General features: G+C 44.1%; 1 protein-coding gene across 1 annotated transcript in view; it reads left to right on the top strand.

Annotated features, from left to right (window-relative positions):
• USP7 (ubiquitin specific peptidase 7) overlaps positions 1–22,674 on the top strand; it is a 73,599-nt gene that overhangs the window by 38,823 nt on the left and 12,102 nt on the right. The window contains exons 3-15 of the mRNA XM_005591224.4: positions 3,072–3,270; positions 5,301–5,439; positions 6,154–6,242; positions 7,390–7,498; positions 9,064–9,194; positions 9,663–9,717; positions 10,695–10,775; positions 10,877–10,967; positions 15,855–15,937; positions 18,240–18,349; positions 20,397–20,553; positions 21,649–21,793; positions 22,380–22,510. Coding sequence (XP_005591281.1) covers positions 3,072–3,270; positions 5,301–5,439; positions 6,154–6,242; positions 7,390–7,498; positions 9,064–9,194; positions 9,663–9,717; positions 10,695–10,775; positions 10,877–10,967; positions 15,855–15,937; positions 18,240–18,349; positions 20,397–20,553; positions 21,649–21,793; positions 22,380–22,510 — 1,520 coding nt within the window. The remainder of the gene's footprint in view (positions 1–3,071; positions 3,271–5,300; positions 5,440–6,153; positions 6,243–7,389; positions 7,499–9,063; positions 9,195–9,662; positions 9,718–10,694; positions 10,776–10,876; positions 10,968–15,854; positions 15,938–18,239; positions 18,350–20,396; positions 20,554–21,648; positions 21,794–22,379; positions 22,511–22,674) is intronic.

Here is a 22,674-nt window from a genome sequence, read left to right as displayed (position 1 = left end):
CTCTTGTTGCCCAGGCTGGAGTGCAATGGCATGATCTCAGCTCACTGCAGCTTCCACCTCCCAGGTTCAAGCAATTCTCCTGCCTCAGCCTCCCAAGTACCTGGGATTACAGGCACACAACACCACAGTTGGCTCATTTTTGTGTTTTTAGTAGAGATGGGGTTTTGCCATGTTGGGGCAGGCTGGTCTCAAACTCCTGACCTCAGGTGATCCTCCTGCCTTGGCCTCCCAAAGTGCTGGGATTACAGGCGTGAGCCACTGCGCCCTGCCGACCTTTTTTTTTTTTTTTTTTTTTTTGAAACGGAGTCTCGCTCTGTTGCCCAGGCTGGAGTGCAGTGGTGCAATCTCAACTCAGTGCAAGCTCCACCTCCCAGGTTCACGCCACTCTCCTGCCACAGCCACCCGAGCAGCTGGGGCGTCCTCCGCCAAGCCCGGCTAATTTTTTTTCTTTTTTGTATTTTTAGTAGAGACAGTTAACAAGAGCGTGTTAACCAGGATGGTCTTGATCTCCTGACTTCGTGATCTGCCCGCCTTGGCGTCCCAAAGTGCTGGGATTACAGGCATGAGCCACCATGCCCAGCCAGACCTTTAGTTTTTTAGTAAAAGTTTTACATTATTCTATTAGTATGAAGAGTTTTCAGGAAGTGAGGTGAAATTTTAATACACCTGAAGTGTCATCTAAACTTCGTGCTTAGCAGATTTCATAAGTCTGTTTTAAGAAATGTGCCTTGAGTGTGAGGCTGAAATAGAGTGTACAGTGCACTGTGAACTATCCACTGTGTGTCAGGACAGTGCTACACTCAGGGGCACAGAGACGGATGCATGGTGGCCTATGTGGGGCTGGGCAGCAGGTGGACCAAGTGCAAACTTTAATTCTGAGTCTCACCATTGTTTGGGGCTTTTTAATATTTAAGGAATATCTCGGGAAATTTAATGTATAGGGCAAAAGTTCAAAAAGCATTTATAATATGTATTGATTTGGGATACATAAAATCAAACCCTATAAACAGCTGAATTATATAAAATAGATGAGTTAGAAGAGAGGCATAACCTTGTTTCTTTCAGCTTTTTAGGTCCTGCAGTGATTTTCCATTTGGTTGCTTCTGTGCAGTTCTGTATACATGGGCTTCGTAAAGCGGGCAAGCTCGTAGTCTCATTTTGTTGAGACCTGCGTTTTGTGAGTGTTATGGTAACTTCCAGGAGTGGTATTTTAAAAACCAGAGTCAGGGTCACTGTGCGTAGTGTCTTGACAAATCTTGGATATTAAAATCCTCTATTGTCACTTGTAAAACAGCCTTGGCAGACTTCCATTTCCTCACTTAAAATGTAGGAATTGACATTTGTCTCTTGTCTACCTTGCAGAACTTAACTCCTGATCAACTGTGAATTGCATGATCCTAAAAACACATGGCAAAACTTGTTCCACCATGCCATTCTAGACATTATTATTTTAAACAAGTTTCTTGCCTTTTAGTAGACTTCTGTCCCTCAAAGGGATTAGGGTAATACCACTTAAAGAGGCTTATATAAATAATTCTCTTGGACAAGATGCACCTCTTTCAGCTGCTCTTCCTTCCACAGTGCCTGTGCTGTAAACAACTCAGCGGGGTTATGTGGAATAAAAAAGTTTGGCATGAAGAGTGTCTCAAAGAAGGTAGAAGTGCTTACCATCACACATGCTTTTGATATTTCAATTCTACCCTCCCAGGAGGACTGATGGACATGTTTTCTTAAGACCAAACTCAGTCATAAACTTCAAGCAAATTCTGTTCCCCGAGAAGTGGCTGATGCTGAGAACTCAGTTGTTAGTGAACTTTGGAATCTGGAGGGTTGTTGGATGCCGTGGTTACTGCCTTCAGGGGCCTGAAGATGAAGGATGGGAGGATGTTTTTACGCGCTCTTTACCCAAGCCTACAAGTCTCGTTTTGTGCCTTAGGAGCCTGGTGGTCAGGGATGTCAAAATAGCACCTGATTCTAAGCCGGGAACAGCCTTCCAGGCACTGCATATAGAGCGTGGCCCTCAGTGTGGCCCTGGATCTCCTGCCAGTCCATGAGCTGTGTGCAGGCTATAATGAGATAGGTACAGAAACTGAAAGGAAGCGTTTAGAAGCTTGTGTAGCATGTTGACCTTGCTGTGGCAATTTCATTATGCTTTATAAAAGTATTGGTCAATAACACATTGGTGTGGGTGCAGGAGGACCGTGCCTTCACAGGCGTCGTTTGAGAAGCAGTGAGATGCTGCAGGGTTTGTCAAAGGTGTTTGACCGATGGCCACATGCAAATGAATAGTCACTGTTATCAGTGAAAGATTGAATTTTAAATGGAGACCTTCAGTTGGACCTCTGCTAAGAGGCGCTGTGTTGGCAGAAACTTAAATTTCTTAAATCAGCCTTTGGTCTTATTATCATTGAACAATTTATACTGCTTATGTGGGAAAAGATACTAGTTTCTTAAAACAAAAAACAAAAACAAAAACAAAACTCCCCCTAGGGTGTCCAGGCTAGTAGTTTTACAAAAATTGTGAACTAATGAAGTTAACTTTATTATTAGGCTACTGTTGTAGCCATTGTCTTGCCTCTGAGCAGTGCTGAGCTTCCAGGGGGATGGCTGTTTTCCTGGCTCTCAAGTCCTGCCTGTGTGTTCTGTGCTCTCTAAAGTCAGCCCAAGTCCCATGTTGTGGTCTTTTCCCCCAGAAGTCCTGTCCTTGAACAGATGTGAGCCATGTTGTTCCTTCTCTCCAAAGTCTCTCCACTCACGGGGTGCCCGGGGTCCTTGGGAATTCAGCTTTAGTAAAGTAGACATTGTTCTCATGTGGAACTCAGTCTGACAGGGATGGCAAGTGTATGGTTAGCACTCTGTGAGTTTTGGACTTCATAAGGAAGAATTAATCCATTCAGAAACTGTATGTCATCTCAGTCTTAGGCTTTTAATAAATCTGAAGCAATTTTTTCGAACCGTTAGATTTTAGCAGTTAAATCAAGATGTATAGAACAGTTTACTCCATGTTGATTAATGCTAGTGCTTTTGGTCAGTGCACAGGCTCTGTGGCTGATGATGTGTTTTTTTTGCAGACACCAGTTGGCGCTCTGAGGCAACCTTTCAGTTCACTGTGGAGCGCTTCAGCAGACTGAGTGAGTCGGTCCTTAGCCCTCCGTGTTTTGTGCGAAATCTGCCATGGAAGATTATGGTGATGCCACGCTTTTATCCAGACAGACCACACCAAAAAAGCGTAGGATTCTTTCTCCAGTGCAATGCTGAATCTGATTCCACGTAAGACAGTTTAAATGATGCAACTACAAACCCCCACATAGTTGTATTACATTACTGGAAGCCAAATTCGATCAACCTAGTGCAATTCTATCTTATTTGCTGCCTCTACATAGTCTTTTGATTTTAAATTAGATTAAATACGTCTTTCTCTTTAAAACCCACTGGTGTATGTATAATACCCAAGCTAGAAAAGTGTATTTTTGTCTTGTAAGTAAAAAAACTAAAAATAGTTTGTTGGAATCTGCCAGCCCATGGAATCAGGGCCTACCAGGATTAGCTGACCATAGAGCCACCAGGCTTAATTCTTACTCTGCCTGAGCAGAAAATGGCAGCTGTCAGAGCCAGACATCCCTTCCATTGTGTGATAACTAATTTGTACGGGTTGTTCAGAAAGTACAAGTAAAACATACTTTGTGAAGGATTTATGCAACATGGCCCTCTGACTTGAGGAACATTTAAACATTCATGTATATTATGAAATGTCCAAACACTGAGAAATCTTGATGGTCCTTCTATTTATATGAATTAGAAAATTAATTCACCTTTTATCAAAAACCCAGTTGATTCTGGGAGTGCGGACCACTGTCTGCATCGGAGCCAGGGGAGGCTGCTGACTTGGACTGCACCTATCCTAGTCTCCCTGTGACCCTTTGGAACCCTCAGTAACGTGTTCCCCGGAGTGAACTGGCTCTAGCTGTTCTGTCAGTTCCCCCAGGGAATAAAATTTATGGAGTCTCACTCTGTCGCCAGGCTGGAGTGCAGTGGCCTGATCTTGGCTCACTGCAACTCCCGTCTCCCAGGTTCAAGCGATTCTCCTGCCTTGGCTTTCCTAGTACCTGGGACTACAGGCGTGTGCCACCACACCCGCTAATTTTATATTTTTAGTAGAGACGGGATTTCACCATATTGACCAGGCTGGTCTTGAACTCCTGACCTCAGGTGATCTGCCTTCCTTGGCCTCCCAAAGTGCTGGGATTACAGGCGTGAGCCACTTTGCCCGGCTGTACATTTTCTTTAATGTTTAAGTAAGAAGTGCCAAGGTAGTTTTATGATGCAGCCAGGGCTTTTGGATGGTTTAAAAAGTTTTCCTCTTCTGTTCACATTATGATGTGATCTGATGAGTATTTGGGCTAGGTTTGTTTCAGTCTGATGGACAACTTTAGCCTGAAGAGCACTTTGGAAAAACAGTGAATGGTCCATACCCAGTGTCAGCGTCCCGAGCAAGCAGGAAGTGCTGCGGGAACAGCACTGTCCTACCCTTGTCCTGAAGAGTCAAACGGTTTCAGGGTTCAGTTGTAGCGTTGATTTATAAGGCCCCACTTTAATCGAAAACCTTAACTTTCTGTGGCTTAAGGGGCTGTATGTATGGTTTTTGAACCTGGATTTAGAGACCCTTTTGTGGTTCACCCCACAGTTGACTGCATACAGTAGTTCTCTTTTGGTTGTAATTTGTGCCTCGACAGTGAATTCCTCGATGCCAGGGCAGGACAGCAAACTAAGGCCACAGAGCTCCCTGGTGCTGGTTTTGGGGCTGGTTTTTCCCCAGTGTGTGCTGGAGGGCATCCTAGGAGAGCCTGAGAGGCATAGCACTGAAGGGCTGCAGGGGCAGGAGCGACACTGAGAGGTGACCCTTATATCAGCAGTAGAAGCAGAGGTTTACATCCACCCATCTGTTCTTTTTGGTTCTTTCCTAATAACTATTATCTGACCAAAAAGTTGTAGTCTTGTACAGAATCCACAACTGGTATTGAAAGTTCAAAATTGTATAGATACAATTAAAATTTCCAACCTCTGAGGAATTAAAAAATGAAACCATGAGTGAAATCCCTACAGAATACACTGGGGGAGCCCCAAACACCCTTTTTTCTATTAAAGGTAAAAATGCCTCCGTCCTACCTTTAACCCCAACCGGAAAGGAGAGAGCAACAAAAACATAAGTGGGAATTTTGGTGTGCTATGTTTACTGTCTTTAAAAATGTGTAACATCTGGTGAATATGTCAACTAAGGCTCAGATTATTCTTTTAAACAGGTCGTGGTCTTGCCATGCTCAAGCAGTGCTGAAGATAATAAATTACAGAGATGATGAAAAGTCGTTCAGTCGTCGTATTAGTCATTTGTTCTTCCATAAAGAAAATGATTGGGGATTTTCCAATTTTATGGCCTGGAGTGTAAGTAACGGTGTATTTAGTCTAAATAATCGGTGCATTACTGCTTGTTGTTCCCTTACCTTTTTGATTTTTCAAGTCCCTTATTCATTTTAGAGCTAGATTTTTGCTTTCTGAATTGGACAGGTGTCTTTGAAAACATGTTTTCTCCAGTTTCCTATTCTAGGTTTTTAGCAGCTTTCTGGATTCACGTCTCACCTTGTAGTCAGTCATTCAAAGGGAGTTCCCAGTTGGCTAAATTTCCTTTAAAAGACATAATGCTGTTTGAGGTCCTTTCATGATTCAGGCATAGTACTGAGTGGTTCCACGTGACTCCAGTAACTTCATTCAGTTCATTTTGGCTCCTTTTTGCAGAGGTGGTAGCCGGTGGAACAATCTAGGAATGTTCCTTCTTACTCCGCTAAGTCACTTATCATTGCCTTCTCCAGCCCCTCCCCTCGCCTGCTTAGAGGAGCACAGATTTCTCCTGTCCATGCTGTGGCTCTGAGCCCCTGGGTACCTCTGGGATGCCTCTGAGGTGCCAAGCATTTGCTGTGTGTGTTGTGAGACCACTGTTAAAAGCAAATTGAAACAGTCTACAATTAGCCACAAAGTTGGGATGTATGTTTTAAAAAGTATTTTAATCTGTATTAAATACAGGGTACTAATGTAATTTGTCTCTTGGGAATAAAGTGTGTGTTCTTATTCAAGCAGGATATTCTTATTTATGTTTTATAGGAAGTGACCGATCCTGAGAAAGGATTTATAGATGATGACAAAGTTACCTTTGAAGTCTTTGTACAGGCGGATGCTCCCCATGGAGTTGCGTAAGTTTTTCTTTAATTGGGTGCTGTTAAAAATGTCTTTTGTGCTGCAGTGAAAGAAGCTTTGACATGCATGTAACAGAGATGCACATATTTAATCAGTAAGTGTCCTCTTTGCGCTTGCTCTGTGGCACACAGAGTCATGCCCGCTTGCCACTCTTTTAATGGATTGATTGAGCAGTTCTACATGCTAGACCCTTGGAACATAATTGTATAATAACCAGTACATAAATACCCAGAGCAGAGGTGCTCTGTTGTTACTTTGATGAGGGCAGGGAGGAAGTCCTCTCCGAGTGTGAGGAAGAGGGGATTGAGGGAAGAGGCGAGCATCACCAACAACTAACATGGTGAGCGAGGAGTAAAGAGGCATGACCAGGCCGTTAGGTGTACTTGAGCGTTTCCAAGGCTGGAAAGTAACCCCTGGAGTGGCAGGGTGGGTGAATGGTACTGCGCAGTAGGTGTCTCCTCCAGCACTGGTCCTGCTTGGTGACTGTCGTGTGTTCATGTCATGGCTTTGTGTACAGAGGGAGATGGGCGTGGAGGTGGGAGGATTGCTCTACTTTCTGGCACCGTTCTCTGTGGCTTCCTTTTACTACTTGGGGTGGGGGTGGAAAGGTACAAGACATAGTTAATTCCGAGAATCTTATCTTCCCCCAAACAACCACCAAAATCACAAAATAAAAAAAGCTCTGGGAGTTTAGAAGTCTGAGGCAAAACTTGGCAAATACACACTCCTGTTTCTTCTTGTGTGTGGGTCTACAGAAAAGATAAGTTTCAGCTTTTTTCATGTTGTGCTGACCTCGCGTGTGATAAGTGTAATTATGTAACCAGACTCTACTGTGAGGCATGTTGGGTATGAGCATGCAGGTCTCCGTTAAGTGTCTGTTGGTGCTGGGCTTGATCAGTGACAGGAGTGCCACTGTCAGCAGGCAGGTGCTTCGAGGGCTGTGTGAATGTGGGGGTTGCATTTGCACCAGTTCACACAGTGGAGCAAGCAGAAGGGTATCGGTGACCATCGAAGGATGCTGTGTGATAAGTGCTCCTGGCTTCGGTTTCCTTAAGCTGACCTTGAGTCAGATTGCTCCACACATACTGCAGGAGCAGTGGGGTATCTCTGCAAGATCCCCTCAACCTTGAACTGATTTTTCAGGTGGGATTCAAAGAAGCACACAGGCTATGTCGGCTTAAAGAATCAGGGAGCGACTTGTTACATGAACAGCCTGCTACAGACGTTATTTTTCACGAATCAGCTACGAAAGGTAAATGGATAGTGTTCCTCTCCTGCAGCCTTCTGCCCACCCTTTCCTCTCAGGTATATCAGAGCAAAGTCTTCTCAACAAACATACCAGTCTCCCTCCCCTGGCCCTGTCTCCTTAGATGGCTGCTAGTTCATGCTGCATTTTCATTCCCCAGTGTTGGGACACCTACTTTGTAAACTGCTTCAGTGTTTCAGAGTTACCACCGCCAACCTTTTCCTTTGAGACGGAGTCTCGCTCTGTCACCTAGACTGGAGTGCAATGGTGTGACCTTGGCTCACTGCAGCCTCTGCCTCCCGGGTTCAAGTGATTCTCTGGCCTCAGCCTCCTGAGTAGCTGGGATTACAGGCACCCGCCACCACAGCCGGCTAATTTTTATATTTTAGTAGAGGTGGGGTTTCACCATGTTGTCCAGGCTGGTCTCGAACTCCTGACCCCAAGCTATCCACCTGCCTCAGCTTCTCAAGGGGCTCAGATTATAGGCGTGAGCCACCATGCCTAACCATGACCTAAGTTTACAGACTTAACATTGTGTTAGAAATCACCACCTTGTGAAGGTATTTAGAAAAACAATCATAAAATCCATTAACAGCAACATTTGCAAAGTTTTATATCAAAACTGAGTTGAAAAGTCAATGCAACTTACTTTTATTGAAAATTTCAATAAAAGAAATAGACATACATTAAATCTAGTATAGCTGAGTCAGTCAGTTCTACTTTGAGAATTACATGTGATTATTATGAAGCAGCACAGGAGATCGGCACACCTGGTTGTGGGGGGCAGGGAGCTGGCTGGCTTGTCAGCCTTGAAAGCATGTTTGCACAGCCACCCAGACAGGTTTGTCGTGATATATCCCAGGGACAGCTCAGTGTGGGTAATTCTAGTCACATTTAACTTTTTATCAAATGTTTTGTTCACAAGTAATGCTAAGTTAAGAAATGGTGCTCCAATAAGTAGGAAATAAAAGTAGTTCTCTGGGGGGTGATTTTGTTTTTTGTTTGCTTCTTTCTCTGTTATCTTTTTATCAAGAACATATGGGTGAGGCCGGGTGCGGTGGGTCTCGCCTGCAATCCCAGCACTTTGGGAGGCCAAGGTGGGCAAATCACCTGAGGTCAGGAGTTTGAGACCAGCCTGGCCAACATGGCGAAAACCCGTCTCTACTGAAAATTCAGAAATTAGCCTGGCGTGGTGGTGCATGCCAGTTATTCCAGCTACTCAGGAGGCTGAGGAAGGAGAATTGCTTGAACCTGGGAGGCGGAGGTTGCAGTGAGCTGAGATTACACCGCTGCACTCCAGCCTGGGAGACAGAGCGAAACTCCGTCTCACATGGGTGGTGATTTTCAAAATTTATTTTTGCATTTTTGTGTTTTCCAGTATCCCTAAAGATGTTCATGACTTTGTAAACTTTCTCATCGATTTGGGGATCATTAAAAGCCCTAACAACAATCTTAGCCATTGTGTTATTAGAAATGATTTTTTAAAACATGAAGATTAAATTCTTACTGTTTATTTAAATTTCCCTGCATCTTCTCAGAATAAATTCTTAAATCTGAATTAATTCTTTCAGGCTGTATACATGATGCCAACCGAGGGGGACGATTCATCTAAAAGCGTCCCTTTAGCATTACAAAGGGTGTTCTATGAATTACAACACAGTGATAAACCTGTAGGAACAAAAAAGCTAACAAAGTCATTTGGGTATGTATTACACATCTGCCTTTGCCATTCTGCTTCCTCTTTTTTTTTTTTTTTAAAGGACAAATGAGTAGAGAATAGGAAAGTTAGTAGAGCATACTGTAGGCACTTAATTTAGGGAGACTTGAGCATTTAATGGTGTCAGTGCTTTTATCATTGTATTTTGTTTCATTTCTTTGGAAATAGATACTTTGTTTTAGAATTTTGCTTGAGAAAGAGTTCACCGCTTAAGGTTTTTACTTTCAACACAAGAACCTGTATTGCTTTCAAATTTGTTACATTTTCTTGGAAACACCACTTCCCCTAGCAGTAAATCCATCTGAATTATAACTCCCAAAAATAGTCTTCACAGGAAAGGAATTTGAGAATAATAACTGAGTATCCAGTTTAGTTTTTCAATCTAAGTTACTTTTAATTTGCTCATTTGAAAGTTGAGCGTTTAAATGGAGATGTTTGTTTTATCTTTGAAAGGTGGGAAACTTTAGATAGCTTCATGCAACACGATGTTCAGGAGCTTTGTCGAGTGGTAAGTTTCAAGCAGTACTTGTATATTTCTTACAATGAATATTTTTTGAAGCATTGTCAGAGTTATTACCAAGTAAAACCTCAGACCTAATTCAGAAAATGCCCATCTTTGTTTAGGATCAGACTGAGGCTACAAAAAGGCAGCAGCTGTCTAGTTTTAAAGGCTGGTAAGAATTATTTGAATAGGGATTTGAAGGTGAAGTGAGGAAGCTTGAATTTTATACTAGCAGGCAGTAGGCTTTTAATTTGTTAAATTGGTATATATACATGAGTTACTAATCCAGGAACCAAAGACTGGCTTTGTTGGCTGTCCCGTTGGTCCTGAGTCACTGTAGAGTGGTGACTTCTATTCTTACTCCAGTGTCCAGACCCCTCCTGTGCAGCGAGGTTCTCACTGAGCAGAACTCAGTATGCGGCGATTACTCTCCCCGTGGCGTCACTAGTCGCTAGCAAATCCTCATTCTTCCAGTTGTGATTAAAGACACAGAAACACACACACACAACATGAAATGGCTGTTCAAGGTGATTGGCTGGGCAAGGTGTGTTTTCTTTTTTGCAGCACTAGCTGGATTGAATCCAGTTCATTAAATATCCATGGACAAACCAGTCAATCCTGTTGACAGGCTCAACCTCATTAATCTCTTGGTGTGGACCATTACGAGTTAAGTTTAGTGAACAATTTTATATGCTTTTCCACAGAGGTAAAAAAAATATAAAAATGCTTCTAAAGGCACTACAGATTACTAATTTATTCCAAAGGCTGTATAAAAGGTTAACCTCAACTGTTGCATGTAGAGATGTTTGTAAAAATCCAACCAAGAAAGAAGATTTTGTATATGTTTTTGATAATTGCATGCCGGAGGTCATATTTTTATAGTCTACGACTTCTTTGAACATTGATATTTGTAGTCAATTATAAAATTAATGTATATATTAAGCATAAAAACCTTTTTTTAAAGCCAAAACTTTCTTTTTCAGTTGCTTGATAATGTGGAAAATAAGATGAAAGGCACCTGTGTAGAGGGCACTATACCCAAATTATTCCGCGGCAAAATGGTGGTATGTGGCTACCAGTTCTAAAAGATCTTTTGAAAAGGTTTTAGAATATGAATTTTTTGACTATTACTACTTAAGTCACTTTTAACTTTCCTTATTTGCAGTCCTATATCCAGTGTAAAGAAGTAGACTATCGGTCTGATAGAAGAGAAGATTATTATGATATCCAGCTAAGTATCAAAGGAAAGAAAAATAGTAAGTGTTGCGTGTATCTAATGGCATGATCTTTTGATGATTTCTATTGTGGTTTAATGTTTCATTTACACAAGTGATGTTTTTTTAAACAGTCTAAACACAGAGAATGGCTCAGATCTTAAGCAAACAGCTCACTGGGTGAACTCAGGCTTGTCACCTCCACCCAGCTCTAGTGTTGGCCAGCACCCCCACAGCCCTTCCCAGCCACCGCCTCCCTCTCCTCACAGGAAACCACCATGTGGACTTCTAACAGCCTCGGTTAACTTTGCATGTTTTAGGTGTCTATTTAAATAGAATTTTATAGTAGGATGTGTTTGTTTATTTTGTTGTTGTTTTTTGAGATAGGGTCTTGTGCTGTATAGGCTGGGGTGCGATGGTGCAATGGTAGCTCACTGCAGCCTCACACTCCTCCTGCTTCAGCTTCCCCAGTGGCTGGGAACACAGGTGTGTGCCACTACACCCAGCTATTTTTTTTTTTTTTTTAAATAGAGATGGGGTCTCGCTTTGTTGCTCAGGCTGGTCTTCAACTCCTGGGTTCAAGCAGCCTTCCTGCCTTAGGCTCCCAAAGCACTGGAATTAGACATGAGCCACCGTGTCCAGCCTGTGTCTGATTTCTTTTGCTGAGCACATTCATGAGATACATCCACACTGGGACTAGTCATAGTAATCATTTGTGTTGCTTTATAGTATTCCATTTTGAGAATATACCACAAAAATTTTGAAATCTTTCTTTCTTTTTTTTTTTTTTTTTTTGAGACGGAGTCTCACTCTGTCCCCCTTGCTGGAGTGCAGTGGCCGGATCTCAGCTCACTGCAAGCTCCGCCTCCCGGGTTCAGGCCATTCTCCTGCCTCAGCCTCCCGAGTAGCTGGGACTACAGGCGCCCGCCACCTCGCCCGGCTAGTTTTTTTTTGTATTTTTTAGTAGAGACAGGGTTTCACTGTGTTAGCCAGGATGGTCTCGATCTCCTGACCTCGTGATCCACCCGTCTCGGCCTCCCAAAGTGCTGGGATTACAGGCTTGAGCCACCGCGCCCGGCCGAAATCTTTCTTCTTCTGATTGATATTTGGGTTGGTCTCCGTTTGAGGTGGTTGGACATAAGGCAGATTGACCATTCTTAATGCCTGTTTGCATTTGGAGGAAGAGGAATTACTGGCCTGTAGGGTGTGCATATGTTCAGCTTGATGGATAAAGTTAGCAAGATTCCCAAAGTGGTTTATCAGTTTCACAGTCATCAGCAAGGTGTCAGAGTTACAGTTGCTCCATACCCACACTGGAGCTGTCAGTTGCCGGACGTGGAAAGATTTTGGTGGGAGTATATATGGTGCTGTCTGCATTTTAGTTTATATTTCCTTGAAGATCAGTGAGGTTGTTCTTACCTTTTCAAATGCTCATTGGCAATTTGGATATCTTCCTTTATAAAATGCTTGTTTAAATACTTTAACAATTTTAGTATTGGCTTCTTCTTTTCCCCTTAACTGATTTATAGTCATTCTTTTAAAGAAATATTTAAAATAAGGGGGAGGATGGGTGTGGTCGCTCATGCCTGTAATTTCAGCACTTTGGGAGGCTGAGGCGGGAGGATTGCTAGAACCCAGGAGTTTGAGGCCAGCAACACAGTGAGACAGGCAACATAGTGAGACTCCATCTCTACAAAAACTACAAAAATTAGCTGGGTGTGGTGGCATGCACCTGTAGTCCCAGCTACTCGAGGCTGAGGCAGGAGGATAGCTTGAGCCCTGGAGTTCAAGGCTGCAGTGAGCCATGATTGCGCCACCGTACTCCATCCTGGGCAACAGAGCAAGTGCCTGTCTCAAGAAAGTAAAATAAAATAAAAAGAGTGAGGAGGGGAAGTGCTTTATGTTGACCCGCATATTTACAGCTTGCAGTGCTCCTCTGTTTTTAATTTGGATATGGATTCTTATTAGGAATCATTGAGTACAGGTTGGCTGAGATGAGTTTTTTCAGCTTGCATGCCTGGAAAGATGTTATTTCATCTGCAGTTATGAAAGACATTTTAAGTCGGTGTAGACTTCTAGATTGGCAGGTTCCTGCCTTTGGTCTGTTAGATGTTCCACCATCTTCTTGCTCGCATCGTTTCTGAGAAGTGGGCGGTAGCGTCCTCACTCTTGTTCATTTGTTTCTCGGCCCCAAGCGCCTCACGCTTCACTTCACTTCACTTCGCTTCACTTCACTTCTCTTCTCTCTTCCCTCTTCTCTCCTCTTTTTTTGAGAGAGAGTCTTGCTCTGTCACCCAGGCTGGAGTGCAGTGGCTGGATCTCAGCTCACTGCAAGCTCCGCCTCCCGGTTTTACGCCATTCTCCTGCCTCACCTTCTCGAGTAGCTGGGACTACAGGCGCCCGCCACCTCGCCCAGCTAGTTTTTTGTAATTTTTAGTAGAGATGGGGTTTCACCTTGTTAGCCAGGTTGGTCTCGATCTCCTGATCTCGTGATCTGCCCGTCTTGGCCTCTCAAAGTGCTGGGATTACAGGCTTGAGCCACCGCACCTGGCCCGATTTTCAGACTTTAAATTTTTTTTTTTTTTTTTTTTAGAAGTTTGACTTGGATTTTTTTCTTTCTTTCTTTTTTTTTTTTTTTTTTGAGACGGAGTTGTGCTCTGTCGCCCCGGCTGGAGTGCAGTGGCTGGATCTCAGCTCACTGCAAGCTCCGCCTTCCAGGTTTATACCATTCTGCCTCAGCCTCCCGCGTAGCTGGGACTACAGGCGCCCGCCACCTCGTGTAGCTAGTTTTTTGTATTTTTTAGTAGAGACGGGGTTTCACCGTGTTAGCCAGGATGGTCTCGATCTCCTGACCTTGTGATTCGCCTGTCTCGGCCTCCCAAAGTGCTGGGATTACAGGCTTGAGCCACTGCGCCTGGCCTGGATTTTTTTTTAAATGGAAATCTTTATCTGTTCTTTTTTTTTCTATGTATTTATCAATTAATTATAATTATTTAGAGACAAGGTGTTGCCGTGTTAGGCCAGTCTCGGAGGTCCTGCGCTCAAGCAGTCTGCCCGCCTTGGCCTCCCGAAGTGTTGGGACCATGCCCAGCCCTGTGTCTCTTCTTAGTATGCTCTTGCTTTCTTCTCCTTTGGACTTAAGTTGATAATGCTCTTGTCTACTAATTCTGTCATCTGTGAGATTTCTGCGTCTGTTTCTATTAAAGGATTGTTCTCTTTGTCTTGGGTGGTGGTTTCAGCTTCTTTGCATGCTTGGTAATCTTCTTTTTTTTTCTTTTTTCTTTTTTTTTTTTTGAGACGGAGTCTCACTCTGTCGCCCAGGCTGGAGTGCAGTGGCGCAGTCTCGGCTCATTACAACCTCCGTCTCCTGGGTTCAAGCAGTTCTCCTATCAGCCTCCTGAGTAGCTGGCATTACAGGTGCCCGCCACCACACCCAGCTAGTTTTTGCATCTTTAGTAGAGACGGGGTTTCACCATGTTTTGGCCAGGGTAGTATCGAACTGCTGACCTCATGGGATCCACCCGCCTCGGCTTCCCAAAGTGCTGGGATTATAGGCGCAAGCCACAGAGCCACTGTACTGGGCCAAATGCTTGGTAACCTTTTTATTGAACAGCAGGCATGGTGATTTTTATCTTGCTGGGCGTTAGATATTACTAACCTTTGCTCTTACGCACAGATAAGTGATTTGTTAATCATTTGCTTCCTTTGAGGCTTGTTTTTAAGCCTTGCTAGGTGGGAGAACAGGTTTTACTTGAGGGATAACTTGTCCCCACGTCCTTTTAGTTGTTAGCTGAGTCTCCCAGGTGTTCAGAGGTTTTTCCGCTGTGACTGATGGGAACACAGACTTCCCAGCCTGTCATGAGCTCTGAAGGTTGTTCCCCCGATTCCTCATCCTCTTGCTGCTTCTTTCCCTTGCCCCAGGTAATTTCCTCGATTTCACTAGTCAGTTCTCACTGACAGCTTCGGAAGAAACTGCACATCCCCAGATCTTGCTTTCTGGGCAGCATTCTGCTTTAGGCTACTCTGCCCCTCAGGTTCCGGCTCCCTTGGGCTCCTCTGATTCTCACTTCTTGGCTCTTTCTGGGTTTGCCTTTCGCTGGCTGCAGCCTGTAAACTCTCAGCAGAGCTGGGCCCATCACGGGACTCTCATTTGTCCCGTCAGGGATCCCTGTCCTGTACCACATGTGTTCGGAGCGTGACTGCAGCTGTTTTCAGTGTTGTGCAGTTGCGTGTTTCCTTCATGATCGGAGCAGGAAGAGCTCTCCATACACTCTGGCTGCACAATTCTGTGTTGGATTGAGAGCTTGTCCCTCAGCATGTGGCTCGTCCTTTCACTCTTAATGTTACCATTCTTAATTTTAGGGAAATACAGTGTGTCCTTGTTTGCTTTCTATGTCCTGTAAAATTCTATTACTTTTTACTATTTTGCCTTTTCCATTTATCTACAATCCACCTGGAATAAGTGGGGGTGAGGAGATGCCAGGACCAACTTCCACTCCATCCCGTGTTGACCTCTGAGGAAATCGAGGGTTTCCTTGTTGTTCTGCCACATCAGGCAGCCGTTCACCTTTGTGCATCTCTGCTTTTGAGACCAAGGGGTGGTCCATACTGCCCAATTCCAAGCTGTCTTCATAATCATAGCTTTACAGTGTGTGCTTTGTTCAAATAATAGTAAAACCTTAACTGTTACCTCCATATTGTCATTTTAACGTCCTTAAGAAAGATACTAATGACCTTTGGCCAATGAGCAAAGGTGCTAACAGCACATTTACCTACAGTATTGGCTACAGGGGGAGAATTACTGTTGTTAATTAGTGTTGTTTACCTTTTCTGCTATTCCTAAATATGCTGATTTAAATAACTTATACCTGGGTTGGCTATATTATAAATGAAGCTTTAGCAATTGACTTTTCTCTCTCTTTTCCAAAGTATTTGAATCATTTGTGGATTATGTGGCAGTAGAACAGCTCGATGGGGACAATAAATACGACGCTGGGGAACATGGCTTACAGGTAACTTGGGTGTTTTGTGCTAGTGTCCTATTGTAGTTTTCTTATTTATTTTCAGTTCTTTTAATTGCTAAATAAGAAATTGCTTGTGCCCTTTCATGTGTTTCTGGTATTTAGAGTATACAAGGATTCTGTTTCTTGGATAGTCGAATGGGGAGGGTGAGGGGGTATTAGGACATGGGAGTGCAGCTGATTTATCCTGTAGAAGCACATCCAGCAGGATGGAGCGTCTCGTGGGGTTTTAGGAATCTTATCCTTTCCCCGTTCCTCACCTTACTGGTGTCCCTGCTCCAGTTTTCCTTCAGTTTCTCCTGGTCACAAGTGGCATTTCTTGGTGAGTTGGACTCTGTTTATTTAGGTCGTGTTGCTTTATTTTTAAATGTATTTTTAATGAATTTAGTTTTCTGAGGATCCCGACTTTAGAATGAGGAGTGTGTTCTCTAGGGTTATGGCCCCTAGAGAACACACTGGGCATCTGACAGAGCAGTGAGCATGGTGCGTGACCAGGTGGCCAGCCCCTGCTTGGATGGAGGGAAATGAACTGTTCCTGGCTGCTGGTCTGGCTGGTCTGTTGGATCTGCAGTGTCCTCGTGGATCCAGTGATCCAGGGTCTGTTATGTCATCTTATAACCTTGACTCATTGACTCAACTGATTTATAATTAAAAATTTCAGGCCAGTGTGTGCTTACAAAGCCTGCCAGTGTATACTTAATGATGCCCGTGTACCCATTTTGTAGTCAGCTTCAAATGTACTCTTCTGCTAGGTCTGTCCAGTTGGACTGAGAAACTGAGGTATAGATCAGAAAGTTTTTTTTTTTTTTTTTTTGAGATGGAGCCTCGCTCTGTTCCCCAGGCTAGAGTGCAGTCGTGCGATCTCGACTCACTGCAACCTCCGCCTCCTGGGTTCAAGCAATTCTTCTACCTCAGCCTCCCGAGCAGCAGGGATACAGGCACCCGCCACTATGCCCAACTAATTTTTGTAGTTTTAGTAGAGATGGAGTTTCACCATATTGGCCAGGCTGGTCTCGAACCCCTGACCTTGTGATCCACTTGCCTCAGCCTCCCAAAGTGCTGGGATTACAGGTGTGAGCCACTGCGCTTGGCCAGAAAGTTATTTTTTAATGAGAACTTTGGCAGCTTGGTGTGGTTAAGAAATATTCTGGTCTACTCACAAGAATTATTATTTTCTATTCTGGATGTTTTAGGGTCTGGTTGAGCAATATGTATTTGAGTCAAAGCCTCAGTGGACAGCGGTGGAGACAGAATCCTTTTATCTTTCAGGCTGTATTAAAAACAGGCCCTTCCCCACTGTGGAGTGGGTTCCTGAGGTCTGTGTTTGTCTTTCCTGAGATAGCCCTGTCTTAAACGAGCAGCTCATGTACATCCAAGAACCTTGGCATACGGGTGTGTCTTGTTATGGCCCCCAATTCCTCCAGGTCTCTTGCTAGCTACGGGGCAGGTGGGTTTCCAGCCAGAAGGAAAGTCTGCATTGGAAATAGAGCTGTGAGTCAGACGTGCATTGAGGGACCCTGACCACCTGGCCGTGGGTGAGATCGGCAAAGCCTGATTTTACTGAGGAACAAAGAGCTGGCCAAGATGGAGCAGAGACAGAGCGGGGCGAGAGCTGTAGAGTCCGATGTCCCCAGAGAAGGCTTGTTGAGAAGTTGGGGTGTCCTGTCCCACAGAGGCTGGCAGTCAGCTGGGGAAGGGCCTTGCTGACACTGGATCAGAACTTTCTTAGAAGTGGGATTGAGCCATAAGCACTAAGGGCGTGCCCTGTGATACATGGGTTCTTATGCAAACATCAAAGAGCCCAAGGAAAGGAAGCTTATAATCCTGCCAACCCATCACTGGGTTCATTGCTACTTGTTCTGTTGGGGCGTTTCATAAGCATACCTAATCTTGCGTAATTATAACCAGAGTTTTCTGCTTTTCCATTTAACGATTTTTCTGTGGATCTCCATAATTTGCACAGTGTTTAATGACTGTATAATTCAGCAGCAAATGACTGTCTAAATTTCCTTAACCATTTCTTCCCCCATTGCTGGATATCAAGTTAGAATACAATCCAAGGTAAGAGAATCTCACAGTCATGCTGGTGCAGCATTATTTTAACGAACAAAGAGACCCATAAACAGACCTAAAGAAAACATTTCAAAGATGCCCTAAATGGACATCTAAACTTCCCTGCCTTTGTCTCCAGAGTCCCCAGACATGTTCCAATCTTGCTGAGCCGCTGTTGATTTCATTGCTTCCAGGAGTAAGTAGAGGCTAACTACATTTGCATTTCTTTTTCAATGTTCAGGAAGCCGAGAAAGGTGTGAAATTCCTAACATTGCCACCAGTGTTACATCTACAACTGATGAGATTTATGTATGACCCTCAGACGGACCAAAATATCAAGATCAATGATAGGTAATCTGTAGTGGGATGTAAAGTTAAGATTTCATCATTGCGCTGGTCTAGGGGGTTAGTCTCGGTGCTTTCCTCAGTCTTTGTATTTTCAGTCCCACGTCTGATTTATTTAGATTTCCCTTCTACCTCTGTGTCCCAAGAGCAGCAGTGTTAAGGGAATTATTTTATGTCAAGTTTCAGAGGCCGCCTCTGCCGAGTCTGTTTCCCCTCTCAAGATGCTTTGCCCAGTCCCAGCTCTGCTGTCTGCTGTGGCTGATTTAAGTCCACAAGGATGGGGCTGTTTCTGCTTCACAGATCTTGCATTCACAGGATTTCTAATAAATTTAATTTTGACCAATTGTAAATGTTATTTCACAGGGACTTTTAGTGTATTTGTTTAAATAGGATTTTCCAATATTTTGTTGTCTCTCAGTTGGCGTCAACTTCTAGAATGCGCTAGAGTTTTCAGGAATGCTAAAGTAGTTGTTTGTATGCCAATTACAAGTAGTTATTTTTATTTTTTTTATTTTTTGAGACGGAGTCTCGCTCTGTCGCCCAGACTGGAGTGCAGTGGCCAGATCTCAGCTCACTGCAAGCTCCGCCTCCCGGATTCACGCCATTCTCCTGCCTCAGCCTCCGGAGTAGCTGGGACTACAGGCGCCTGCCACCTCGCCTGGCTAGTTTTTTTTATTTTTTAGTAGAGACGGAGTTTCACCTTGTTAGCCAGGATGGTCTCGATCTCCTGACTTCGTGATCCGCCTGTCTTGGCCTCCCAAAGTGCTGGGATTACAGGCTTCAGCCACCGCGCCCGGCCCTATTTTTATTTATTTTGTTATGTTTTTGAGATGGAGTCTTGCTGTGTTGCCCAGGCTGGAGTGCAGTGGCACTATCGTGGCTCACTGCAGCCTTGAACTGCTGGGCTCAAGCGATCCTTGTGCCTCAGCCTTCCAAGTACCTGGCTAATTTTTGTATTTTAATAGAGTGAGGGTTTCACCATGCGGGCCAGGCTGGTCTCAAGTGATCTGCTGGCCTCAGCCTCCCAAAAGTGCTGGGAGTACTGGCATGAAACACCACCCCCAGCCACAAGTAGTTTTTAGATTGTTAAAATACCAGGTGCAGGAGTGACAGTGTGCACTACCTTGTCTGATAGAGGATACAGTAGTTTTATCCTGAGTAGGTTGAGCACCAGCTTTGTATGGAATGTAGATTGGTCATTCACCTTTCAGGTTTGACGGAGAGTATAATCAAATCATGTTACTTGCCACCAGCTGAGCCTTTCGTCACCCATTCAGTCTTTATATAGGTCAGAAGCTATCTCAGCCAGAACTCACAAACTGGCAGCCTTCAGACCAATTCCCACCTGTTGGTATGTTTCTTTAGGTCCTTACTTTGTTTTTGTTTTTATTGGAGCCAGTGGCAAACATTTTTTAAATTGTGAGATTTTACATAGATGCTAAGATTTTGGCATCGTTTAGGAATCCGAAGGTTTGGCAACTTGAGGCCACCATTCCTGAAGGCTACAGGGGCTGTGAACTGAGTGCTGGCTGCTTCACAGGCGGGGCGAATGCTGTGATTGGGACCAGCCCCCACCCGTGGAACTTGCCTTCCTGCCTCTTAATTTTGCAACCCTGATGGTGAAATTTGGTCAAGTAAATCAAAATTTGTAGAGCCAGTTAAAACTTTGTCGAATTCAGGATGTCTGTAGAATATTAAAACTAAGTCGATATTCAGAGTGGGAAATATTTTTACATGTCTTTCTGAATTTGATTTTTCATGTTTCTCAGTTTGCAGATATCCTTAGTAGTCTTAACCTCTCGACCCTCAGAATCATTTCTTGATATATTTGGAATTCCCCCAGCCTAAATTATTCGTAGTGTGTATTTATTATGTTGACTAGGAATAATTATTTCCATCAAGTAGACATTGCGTTATGTAGTTCATAGGCCTTCCCAAGGCAGTTCATGCTTATCACATTAAAGATGAGCCAATACATTAAATGGCCTTACTTAAAGTGTGATTTTTTTTGTGTAAATTAATACTGAATTTCTTTTAAAATGTTTTCTAATAGGTTTGAATTCCCAGAGCAGTTACCACTTGATGAATTTTTGCAAAAAACAGATCCTAAGGACCCTGCAAATTATATTCTTCATGCAGTCCTGGTTCATAGTGGAGATAATCATGGTGGACATTATGTGGTTTATCTAAACCCTAAAGGGGATGGCAAAGTAAGTGCTGGGACCCAGGACTGAATGCGAGCTCATCAGAAAGTTAACACAGACGCTCTGCTTCAGCCTGTTTTGGTTCCTACTTGGGACCTTGTCAGGGACCCCTAATTGATCTGTGTATTCTCTGGCTACTACGTGCTGTTGTCCCATCCATTTAATTGCTGAGATTTGAAGGGAAATAGTAAATTAGCATTTGTGCTTCTCTTCATTAGTAATCAATGTTGGAACCTACAGAATCCCTTATATCTCATGTGAGACACTTACATTTTCTTCTGAATGCTTGTGGGATAATTACCCATGCCATGGGCCCAGTCGGAGAGGCCGGCTGGTTGCATGTCCCTCTGCATGCCCCCTGGTCCTCACTTGTTTCCTCTCATGGGGATCTCATGCAGTCTTCACCACCACCCTTGGGAGCGTAGAGGGCGCCATACTCATTTGGCAGATGAGGATCTTGGAATCCAACTCCAAGACCACAGGGCCAGCACCCAGCTCCTGCCAAGGAGATTTGATGGAGGGACCCCACAGCATGAGAAAACAGTGAAGAGTACCTGTAACAGTAGTGCTCGCCACTATTTAATACGGCTCCATCCACAAGGCAGATGGGAAGATAACTGTTAGAGACATGCCATGTTGACTTCAGTCTGGCCCTTAACTTGATTCCATAAAATGCCATGGGATAGGATAAAACAACCCATTTAATTTTATAACTAAAGGATAAAATTTGAACTCTCATTTGGTGTGCTCCGTATGGCCTTTTTAATTCTGTAAAGAGTTGGTAATGTCAGTAGATTGAACCTAAGTGGAAAACGGGCTATTTGAGTAGATTAGAAAAATTGCCATTGGGCGAACGGTAGTAATGCCCACAGAATGTTGAATGGGGATGGCAAAGGTCCTAGTGAATTGTATGAGTGGATGCCTGAGGCTCTGCCTGCCTAGCACACCATCAAGTTGTGTGCCTGTGTATGTATACACATGTATATTTTTTCAACTGGGGCATACCTAGAAGTTCACATATTTTAGAACAACGCTGCCGTCTAGTGTTGGGTGCTTGTCACAGTGCTTGATCGCTGCTGATGTGTGTTGCTTTCCTTGCAGTGGTGTAAATTTGATGACGACGTCGTGTCAAGGTGCACTAAAGAGGAAGCAATTGAGCACAATTATGGGGGTCACGATGACGACCTGTCTGTTCGACACTGCACTAATGCTTACATGTTAGTCTATATCAGGGAATCAAAACTGAGTGAGTAGCGTTCACTTTTGTTCTGTCCTTTACTGTGGTGGACTTGACATTTGTACCATGAATTCATAGTATCCTTTTTTGTCCAGACATGTTTTATGCTTATTCCACTATATTTACAACAGCCCAGAAACAAGCAGGGTTGGGCTTGTGCAGACTCATGGTACCAAGTAATTTCACGTTAATAGATTATTTTATTTTATTTTGAGACGAAGTCTCACTCTGTCGCCCAGGCTGGAGTGCAGTGGCGCAATCTCGGCTCACTGCAAGCTCCACCTCCTGGATTCACGCCATTCTCCTGCCTCATCCTCCTGAGTAGCTGGAACTACAGGGCCCGTCACCATGCCCGGCTAATTTTTTGTATTTTTTTTTTTAGTAGAGATGGGGTTTCACCATGTTAGCCAGGATGGTCTTGATCTCCTGACCTCATGATCCGCCTGCCTTGGCCTCCCAAAGTGCTGGGATTACAGGAATGAGCCACCAAGCCTGGCCTAATAGATTATCTTATTAATGATGACCTAGAATCAGGAGCTTCTAAGGAGGCGAAAGTCCATCTGCAGAGGTCAAAGAGGATGCCTTTGTCCTGCAGGTGAAGTTTTACAGGCGGTCACCGACCATGATATTCCTCAGCAGTTGGTGGAGCGATTACAAGAAGAGAAAAGGATCGAGGCTCAGAAGCGGAAGGAACGACAGGAAGCCCATCTCTATATGCAAGTGCAGGTCAGCCCCCACCGTTCTGGGACTCCTGGGTCACCATGAAGCAGGGCACCCATCTCTGTATGCACGTGCAGGTCAGCCCCCGCCCCTCTGGGACCATTGGGTCACCCACCGCACCGCAGGGCAACTGCCCAGAGAGAAGCTGCTCCACGTGCTCTCCTGAGCTT

This window comes from Macaca fascicularis, chromosome 20 (genome assembly GCF_037993035.2).
Source record: "Macaca fascicularis isolate 582-1 chromosome 20, T2T-MFA8v1.1".
In the NCBI taxonomy this organism is placed as follows: Eukaryota; Metazoa; Chordata; class Mammalia; order Primates; family Cercopithecidae; genus Macaca; species Macaca fascicularis.
This window is presented reverse-complemented; position numbering and strand designations above follow the sequence as displayed.